The sequence below is a fragment of the Populus trichocarpa genome, chromosome 10 (assembly GCF_000002775.5).
Source record: "Populus trichocarpa isolate Nisqually-1 chromosome 10, P.trichocarpa_v4.1, whole genome shotgun sequence".
In the NCBI taxonomy this organism is placed as follows: Eukaryota; Viridiplantae; Streptophyta; class Magnoliopsida; order Malpighiales; family Salicaceae; genus Populus; species Populus trichocarpa.
Window position 1 is genome coordinate 14,581,393 of NC_037294.2, and position 10,258 is coordinate 14,591,650.

A 10,258-nucleotide genomic window follows, 5' to 3' on the forward strand; every position below is an offset into this window, starting at 1 on the left:
AAAGTCCAAAGTTAAGGCTTTTTGACATTTTGGGCACATAACATATGATATGTGAAACCATCAGAGATTCCCGCAGTTTTTATTTGTGAACTGGGACGTACGATTCTCAACAGGACAACACTTCTGCTGTTCTGCAACCACATATTTTCTTAAAACCGCGTCGAAGATATCATTGACGACAGTGAAATCTCAAGCTTGTACTAATACGATGAATATTAATAATAATAATAATAAAAATATTAATAATCGTTCCTCCGCATCCCCATGACCTTCCATCCCTCTTTCTTCAGCTGTTAGCTAGCAATCATCACGTGGATATTAAAGTTTTTGTTTTTATATTTTCAAAATATTTTTGAAAAATTTGAATTTTTTTAAAATTAATATTTTTTTATTTTTTTTGACGTGGTGATGTCAAAAATAATTTTTAAAAAATAAAAAAATATTATTTTGATGTATTTTTAATTAAAAAACACTTTAAAAATAACCGTTAACACATTTCTAAATACCCTTTTCATCGATTTCTTGTTTGAGTTTATCATTGATATTTATTAAAAATGTTAAATGAGTGCTACTCTACATGGTAACGTTTTTTAATTGTTTATGATAAATTTCGAATAAAAAAAGGAGATGTTAAGAACATTAAATGACTCTTAACAAGTATCCTGAAAATACATGTTAATCGAATCCTTTCACTGTAATACATGGTCACTGATCACAATTTCACACATGAAAGCTTGAGTTTTTTACCATGAGAAAACAGTCAAGTTCATCCACACTCATAGATTACTCTGAAATTGTGTGTGTGTGTGTAATCATATTTGTTTATTTTTAATTTAGGAATCATTCTCGCAAAGAATATATACACGTGTCATCTGAGTTTAAATTATACAGCACTTAATAAAAATAAACAAATAGGAATTTAAGGTTTGATCAACGGTGATTTCTGCTATAACACAGATAAACAGCGTTACACGTCATAGACACCAGCTCTACAAGAGAGTCAACAGTTAAAGAATATCTCATTGAAACGGCACAGCCATCAGAAAACAGTAAACATTATTGAAAGTGTTTGCCTGGAGTGGAGAAAGAAGATCTTTAAGAAGCACGCACAACCCATCCGAACGATGGATAGCTTAGCCACGGTGAATACCAGAAACAGCTTTGTGTAAATTTGTCGCGGATATTACAGGATGGAAATGCCAGTCCATAACAGATGAATTAACAATGCTTCAGCTGAAAATAATTACTGAGAAAATAATCAGCCAAAACGTTTATCATCCAACGCTACCAAAACTGGGACCAATTGGTATAAATGTGCAATGCCCTTTTCATAAATTGAAGTCGAACTCACAGCATGTTCTCATAAAATGCTGCAAAGCCGGTATGATACATCAGGATGGCTTATCCAGTTTGTTTTGTCAGTAAGAAAAAAAAAAAAAATTCTCAGATACATTGCATTGTATAGACAGTGTGACTTTACAAGAACCCATCTTGTTTCCATTGTTGAAAGATTCCAAATAGACGAAGTCCTCTTTGTGGAGTGGATGCCGCTCACATCTACTTGAGCATTCTGCAATAGCTGCATCCAGGGTCCCCTCTCTATGCTCTCTTAGTGAGCTGAAGAATATCAAGATCAATACTATCTTTTTCTAAAAGACTGTTATTGGGGACCATAAGGCGATGGCAATCCTTTGGCATGTTGGCTCTCCATTTCAAGAAGCATCAAGGACTTCTGCCTCTGGTACCTGTTTCTCTTGGCAGCCATTGCTGGGAGAATACAATTGTATGAATTGAATTTCTAATGCCAATCAAGACACAGGAAAGAATGCATGATACCTAACCAACTAGCTAATGAAACAAAAATGACAAATTTGATAGAGAGCACTTAGTTGTCACATGCAAACTGAATGGCTCCCCAATTCTTTCATAGCAGCAACTACAGTTTTGGAGTCAACTTTCAGAATGGTTGAAGTCAGACCAGGATGAATGAAACTACGGCAAAAATATCTCCTTCTCCCTTTTCTTTTTGGTTAGGTATGATAATATTAGATTTAAAACGGAGTTAAGTGAGGATGAGAAAGCATCCGTGATGACAGCTAATAAAGCCAAATTGAAGGTGATAGTCTTATTGTTACTGACGAGTGAAACTCCGGAAAAAATATCTCCTCTTTTTACCTTTTCTTTTTGGCTAGGTATGATAACATCGAATATAAAATGGAAATAACCGAGGATGAGAAAGCGCTTGTAATGACAGCTAATAAAGTCAAATTGAAGGTGATAGTGATAGTATTATTGCTACTACACACTGTGCTACTTACGAACAATTAAGATCTATGTGGATTGAGTTAGGAGGTAAAGATATTTCAGATAGAGACAAGTGTGAGAGGAAAGTTGAGCTTCCTTGCCTAACAAGGATGAAACTCTTTTGATGATGAGAAGATTTATATCATGGGGCATAAGACACCATTGCTTGTTTGGATGGATTTCTCAAGACTCTGGAAGACAAGTCACATTGGACGGATTCTAAGCTCATATTGTGAAAATAGCCATCGAAGGATGAAAACTAAATGCACTGGTTTTATATCTCTAACTAAAACTCTGGGATCTGGGCAAACAAAAGTACGGACTACAATACAGTAACAACATCATCTAGCAGCAGAAGTTCACTGACTAAAAATTTATCAGTGGTGGGTACATGCAACCTTTCTCCTATATGGAGGTTTGTGCTTTGAATGACATCTCACTCCCAAGTCCCAATCCTTGTTGAACTCCTTTTGCAGTTTAATATATTATATACTGCTTCAAGTATAATCCCAGTCCCTGATTCCAGATCCTAATTTAATCCATGAAAGTTTTTTTTTTTAATTCTAATTCTAAAATAACATCTCCAAGTGGTTGTTAACATAGGAATTTTAAGAGGTTTTTATCAGGAATAGATAATTCCAAATGATCAATGGTTTCAAACTATTCTACAATAAAAGGAAGTCAAAATAAGGTCCAAAGGTGGAGTGCGGCCTCGAATTTGACTGGCCTCTATAAGAGTGAAATCTAATCAAATTTGACTGGCCTCTATAAGAGTGATATCTAATATGCTCCGTGTAATGCATGCCTTAAAATTCAACAACATATCGTGCCAGATGACCTATCAGACCAGCTGACAGCCATAGCATAATGCATGTAATGAAACTAGAAGATGACAAACTTGAACATCCTCGAAAAATACTTACACATTAGATCGTGAGGTGGAGCAAATTCATAATCATGTCTACGCCTCCTGATGCAGATTAGGTATCCCAATACAAGCAAACAAACAAATACTAGGCAGGATAAGCCTATAGCAATTTTACCACCAGTGGACAAGCGACCATTATCCCAGAAAAGAGAGCATTGTGGCAAAGATGGTACTCCACACAACCCTTTGTTACCTGATAGACTGTAAAACAAAGTGTTTTTCCGGTAATGAGTTGTTAAAGAGACATTAACTCATCAGGGAATAAAATAACAAAATGACCACTGGCTCATGGGTACTTTTGAAAGGTAACAGGGGTGAGGCATTGATTCAATTTCCATCTTAAGCAACGTTAATCTCCAAAAAAGGAAAAAGAAATAGAAATAGCAAATAGGTATATTCCAGAAATTGTGCGAGCAACATGGAGCCAAACATTCAGCAACTGAAAGTAAAGAGTTGTCTGTTAGCATCTTTTGATGCTGCAAAGAGTAACCTATACTTCATACATTAATATGAAATACTAATCACCATTTCCAACTTGAACTGAAATGAGATCTCACATCAAAATGGGAGAGTGGGTGGATAAGACTTCCTAAGTAATGAGAAAGTGACTGCGAAACAGGGGTATGCATCGCCTTTTCAATAATAGCATAGGTGAAATTCATGCGGATACCAAATTTTTTGGAAGGATATGGCTAAAAAGGAATAACACACGCAACCAACAGACTAGTCATTCAGGGTTGAAGAATATGTGAATTGAATTGTTACATATTATGATTGCCCATCTTGCTAGATAATCAAATTGATTGAAAAACAAGAAATTATGATTTGTGAACCATCAATCAACGACAGGCAACTCTCTTGCACAGACTAAGACAACATGAATCCAGTAAGATCTCATAATGCAATATCACAGACAACTAAAGACTATGGACCTACAGTATATGCTTACTATTTTGGTAAATGTAGTCCTCTAAAGAGCAAGGTATTTAGGCAATAAGTCAAATAGCATTAGAAGTCTTTCAATTTCATACTCTAGAGGATTTGAGGTGAACATAAAATATTTGACATATCTTAACAAATTAAATAAGTAAAAGTAGAATCAAGAGATTTAAGGATATTGCACATAGGTTCAAATGCAATTGCACGACAGTCCAGCCAAAGATTTTATTGCTAGAAAATTAATAATATAATAAACTAAAAGAATCGTGAAAGTTAGAAAGGAAGCATACTCAATAGCTCCACCATGCACACCAATTGAATAAAGTTCCTCTGGTACCCGCCCTTCCAATGAGTTACCATTCAACATCCTGGAAACAAAGAGATGTCGAGGGAATACAATAATGGAAAATAATAGGTAATCAACACTAGAATTATTAACCATTTGGATTTCTAATGCAAATGCTGTGGGTATTTAAATAGTTACCATTTGGTGTTTCTTCAATCAATTTGCTTATCAAATAAAACAAAAAGGAAAACAATGTGGCACATCTACCAATAAGCAAAGTTGTAAAAACTAATATACCGAGGGGATTATCCACAATGGAGCTCATGAAGTGGTTGCAACAAAAAAACTCTAGTTTCTTTTAGGGGAGAGGAGGGAGGTTTGTGAACAGGTGGAATTGGTACTTTCTAAAAAATGAAAAGAAGAAAATTGAAAGAGCAATATGTAAAGAGGCAGTCTAATCGGAAATTCAAAATAGATTTTAATGAGTAGATATCAAGCTAAAATAGAGCTTCTATCTTGTTTTGTTTCAGTGTTGGCTTGATATCATATGATTTTTGACACCAAAGAAAAGTTCAGCATTTTAAAGTAGTGACAGAATTGGGAGCAAGAAACAACTTTTTCCCAGTCAGCTTTTCTGAAAAAGATAAAAAAATTCTTTTTCCTTCTCAAATATAGAGAAATTGCAATCCTTTAAGATGTGATTATTCATTAAACCAACGCAGAGAAAAGGAATCTGGGATTGAAATGTGACAGCATAGATTTCATCATAAGTTCAATTGCCTACCAGCCTCCAAGAACTGGCAATGTGGAAGCATTGCAATGAAGACAGAGAAAAAAAAATGAAGGTAAAAGAGAACAACTACACAGAGAATGAGACATCCTCCCAGAAATGAACATGAATACTACCAGAAAACAACTTAGGAATGTATATGGCAGTTCTGTTAAAAAAATTACTTCCATAAATAGTTGCATGAATAATTGCTTGGTATTATATACTGCTCATGAGAACCCACATTATACTTCATCTTGACCACTTGATGTTGGGGGAAATAGTAAAAGGGCCTTGATTTCTTTATCAACAAAGGCAAAGAGGAAAATCTACTAGAAGAGCTGTCAAATATAGTGATCAAATCCATCTCTCCAGTACCCAGCAAAGTCCAAAAAACTAACACTACATTATATTCTCAACAGCAGTTTTCAGCTACTATTTTTAACTTCCCTTTATATGCTTCTAACAATGCAGCATGTGCTGTCTTACCCTATTGTTCAATGTGCAAGTAAAAATGCACATGAACAATGGATTAAGCCAAGTCTTAGATTGAATTACAAAAGAAAGCACTTTATTCTTGGATGATGAGGACAACTAGTATATGTTACCACCAATGTGTCAAGTGATTTGGTTTCATTTGATGGGGTTTTCCGCACCATTTCTGGCATAAGCATTTGATGGCAAGTGTGCATACCAGAGTTAATGTTTTCAATTCACAGTTATACAAAACTAGCATGAAATAAGTTCTTTCAATTCGTTCTAAACTAATTCCAAGGAAACTGGAAGGGTTCATTTCTATTTACATCTGGAAGTTGGTCAATCTCTTCTATGGTGAATACATCAAAACATCACATTTGAATTTAAAAGGTAAAATATCCATCTTCTACATCCGAATTAAATTTCTTAACAAACTAAATACAAAACAGATACTCCAACTCAATTCTTGCTGAATTTCAAAAGGAGTGGTATCATTTATCTAAACATGAGGTCAAATAAAAAAATCCACAGAAACTAATATTTAGTAAAATTATTTCATGAATAGTTTTTTCAACTTATGACACTATACCATTCATTAAAAGCATGAAAATCTTCTCCCTACTGGTATATATGATAACTGCTAACATCAAGGCATGCAGGACAGAAATCGGTCAAACACTACCACATTTAAACTCAAGGAGTTGACAATAAAACTTGAAACGAAGAAGAACAACAAATTTTAGCTTCAAAATCCAAATATCAAACAAACTTTCTCTGTGTGTGTGTGTGTGTGTGTACGTCTGTATTATTTTGTGTGTGAGTGTGTGCACGCACACATGTTTATGAAAAATGCCTCCAGTATGTATTAGTGCAAGAAAACTACTTACACAAGTTGCAGATGAGTTGCCAAAGCTAGACTTTCCGGTATAGGACCTGAGAATTGATTGTTTGACAAATCCCTACAAAGTAAAAATCAGAAGTGATAAGGTATAACATAATGGAATGCCAGAGTAAGTTCATAGTGGTTGTTAGATAAGTTTCATAGTGTAGACTTGAAAAGGATGGTGGAACATCATTTAAATCAGACTCTAACTTCAGTCACAGAAGACTTAAAAGTTTGTGCTACACTATAAAGCTGAATAAATTAAGTGAACTGACCAAGATGATAAATTAATATTTTAAGACAAAAGGAAGAAACAAGGATAAATATGTAACAGAATAGAAAACGTTTTCCAGACTCAAAGAAGAGATACTCCATAGGAAGTATACTTAAAACAAAAACAGGACACGCACCCATGTAAACCAGAAAAGGAACACTTAGAGCACCAGAATGAGAGGACTCGATAGTATTTTTTTCCCTTTCCCCACACGAGGTACGCTTCTTTTCATGAATGAATTAGTTCTAAAATATAGACTTGAATGAGTGTGCACATCCAATGTCTTAGGAAAAGGAAGCCTTCTAGATGAGCTGGCAGAGAGACAGCCCTCCCTCTCAAAGGGGGTTCTCAAAACCTTCTTGGGCGGGCACTTGATGAAACAAAATGCACTGGGAACACATGCTCTAATCAATTTCTCTTTATTTATCAAAATAATCAACAACGCAACAAAGCCTTAATCCCAAACTAGTTGGGGTCATTTAGGAAACATATAATTAAATTAGAGGTACTAAATCATGAAATGCACTATAAAACAACTTTTAGCTTATATGAGACCAGAGCTTGCCATACATATTAAAAAGTAGGACTACAAAACATCAACTGATATAAGGCATATAAATGCTGTAAAACTTACAGCCGTACAAGAGATTGTTGACCTAGTCCTGATGGTAGAGTTCCTCCCAAAGAATTAGTACTCAAATTCCTGAAGATTTAAAAGAGAGTGGTTAATTACAATGGATGAGCAACAGTATAAGCACAAGAAACCACAGAAGGGTCGATCCAAGTTTAAAAAAATTTATGCACAAGTCACTAAAATTTTAGAACAAATTTTGAGGCAAGCAAGGCAGGGGCCATGACGTAAACAATTTGCAAATGAAAGCAAAAGTCAAGAATGTTCTAACGTTTAGATTATCTACTCAGGAATAGGTGACTAAATTTGATGGACTCTGCAGAGACAACAATAACGATGCTACAGGTTGCATGTTTGCATACGAGATCAACTGGAAGACAATTAATTTGTTATTTTATCGAGAAGTAAGGATCCTTTCGCATTAATTAAAGCTATAAAATGGAGTTCGCTTAGCAAAAAATCCTATAGTTAAATGTAGTTCACTCAAAAGAAATCCTAAAAAAAAAAATTTAATAAATTTTCTGATAGAAATTGATCGGTCATGATAATTAAAACTAGTATCTGCACCAGTAAAGAGCAGAATGAAAATGAAAGTGGTTGGAAGGACAAGTGCAAAAGCTGGAAACAAGTTGTTAGAGATGTACAAGAAAACATGTCACTTTAAAAAATAAACCTAATGAATCCCGGCATTGCAGTAGAATGTTGAGAAAAGACGCGCTCATTCCATGCATCTATCGGCAACATGCCAATATTGTCTGCTAGATTTAACCAAATAAAGTCAAACATCTCCAGCGTGTAAGGAATTGGATGCTGATACTTACAGGGTTACCAAGTTCGACAAAAGAGTAATCTGCTCACTTATACTCCCTTTCAAGCCTTGACTTCCAAGATCACTGAATAAAATAACCCAAGTAATAATTATAATTATTAACATGAGATTAAAACTCATATTCTGAAACAAAGAATATTCAAGGAATACAATCTCTCGAATGCATCAAGGCATGGACAAAAGCGCCCTTTCTTACATTTGCGATATCACGAGTGCAGTTTCATCTTTGTTGGGATGGCATGTAACTCCTTCCCAGGCATCCCAGCTAGTAGGAGCACAAGGATCCCCATTCCATCCCATTCTATCAGGAACTCTCAACGACTCTTTCAATGCTCTCATGGCCACCACTACCGAAACAAAAACACATTCACAGTTGCTAATTTCTAATTCAAAAAAACCAATCACTCCAAAATCACACACGTACCTTGCTCCGGCGCGGTGGAGAGATCATTAGGAATCAAAGCATAATTCTCAATTCCACTAACAATCGGAGCGCCAATCACTGGCACAAACTTCACAGTCAACACAGTACTGCTCAAATTATGCACTGTATAACTCAAACTATAAGCTGCAAAACTCCCAACTTCCTCGAAAACGTCGACCCTCTTCACATTCTTCTCATTCACCACCACATCAAACACTCTCTCCGCTTTCTGCTTCACACTCGAATCAATCTCTGCGAAATGAAACCACAACACATAATCCAATTTCGCATCGACCGACAGTGCGTACTCGAGTATTCCATTTCCAGTAACCGCCGTTTGGTAAAGCTTCGCAGGAAAAAAATTCGGTGGCTGATTGGTGCCGGTTATGGTTTCTCGTGTGGAGAGGGAGTGGATTATTTTTGTCGTGTTTAGAGTTCGGAGTACGGAGTCGGACTGCCATGCTCGGCCGAAATCATCAGTGTCGTTGCTGAACCCTGGGCCCCACTGGTTGGACCCGCAGGATAAACGGCCGTAATTAACGAGGATGAACTTATCGCCGATTGTTGCGGAATCGTAAGATGACGGATCGATTTGACGGACTTCAAGGGATCCAATGACGGGAGGGTCAGTGGCAATACTGTAAAAACAAACATCCGCTTCACCGTCTTTGACAAACGCGAAGAGATCGGAGTACGCGCCGTCACGAGCGAGGTTCTCCGGCCAAGGAGAACGCCAGGAAAAGACGACAGTACCCTCGACGGATGCGTCGAATGAAGGAGAGTGGGACTTGCCATCATAGTTGTCGTAGACAGTGAACGTACGGAAGTAGTAACGGCCGCTAGGGAGAGGCAAAATGTAGCAGTTTTTTTTACCGGAAGAGAGGGGGAAGAAGCGAAGATTTTTTTCTTGAGGATAGCGGAAGTGGAGTGGCTCCGACACTACAGAGATGGCTCCTCCAGTGAAGTAACGGTCGGAAAGCCATATTGTGTTGAATGGATCGGTTGTGTTTGTAGAACCGCCACAGTCTATGAAGTATGAAGCATCTGTAGTAAAATCGGAAAAAAAAGCAGTTAAAAAAAAAACCTGAAAGTTGGTTAAAGTAGTTAGAGAGAGAGAGAGAGGAGGGGAGGAATGAGTACTACTTACTACCAAAGGAAAAGGAGAGGGAAGGGGAGAGGAGGAGAGGGAGAGAGAAGATGAAGAAAAGAAGAGACATGGTATGTGTGAGAAAAAGAGAGATTTGGTCGGAAATGATATCGTTCGGTGTTTTTCTGTTGGTTAATGTTGTTTGTTGTCTGTTGTTTAGACATGGAGGAGTGTAAAAAAGGTGTTAAAGAGAGGGAAGAGGGAAAAGGAGGCGAGATTAGTAGGGGAGTGAAGTGGGGGAAGGGACGAAATTGAGCTGGATTTTTATTTATTTTAGCTAAATTTGGACTTCTAGATTGGTGGAGATATTGAAAATCTTCTTGATGGATCAAAGTAAGTAAAAGTAACAAAAAGAAAAGGGAGATTT

The 10,258-nt window shown here is 36.5% G+C and overlaps 1 protein-coding gene across 1 annotated transcript; it reads right to left on the bottom strand.

Moving 5' to 3' along the window:
- Nucleotides 1-1,303: 1,303 nt before the first annotated feature.
- LOC7466918 (receptor-like protein 4) lies at nt 1,304-10,258 on the bottom strand. Its single transcript, XM_002315923.4, has 9 exons — nt 9,892-10,258; nt 8,745-9,788; nt 8,517-8,667; nt 8,313-8,384; nt 7,495-7,563; nt 6,591-6,662; nt 4,462-4,539; nt 3,228-3,433; nt 1,304-1,767 (listed from the first exon to the last, which is right to left on the bottom strand). The coding sequence occupies exons 1-9, from the start codon at nt 9,959-9,961 to the stop codon at nt 1,661-1,663; spliced, it is 1,869 nt and encodes a 622-aa protein (XP_002315959.3). The 5' UTR covers nt 9,962-10,258; the 3' UTR covers nt 1,304-1,660.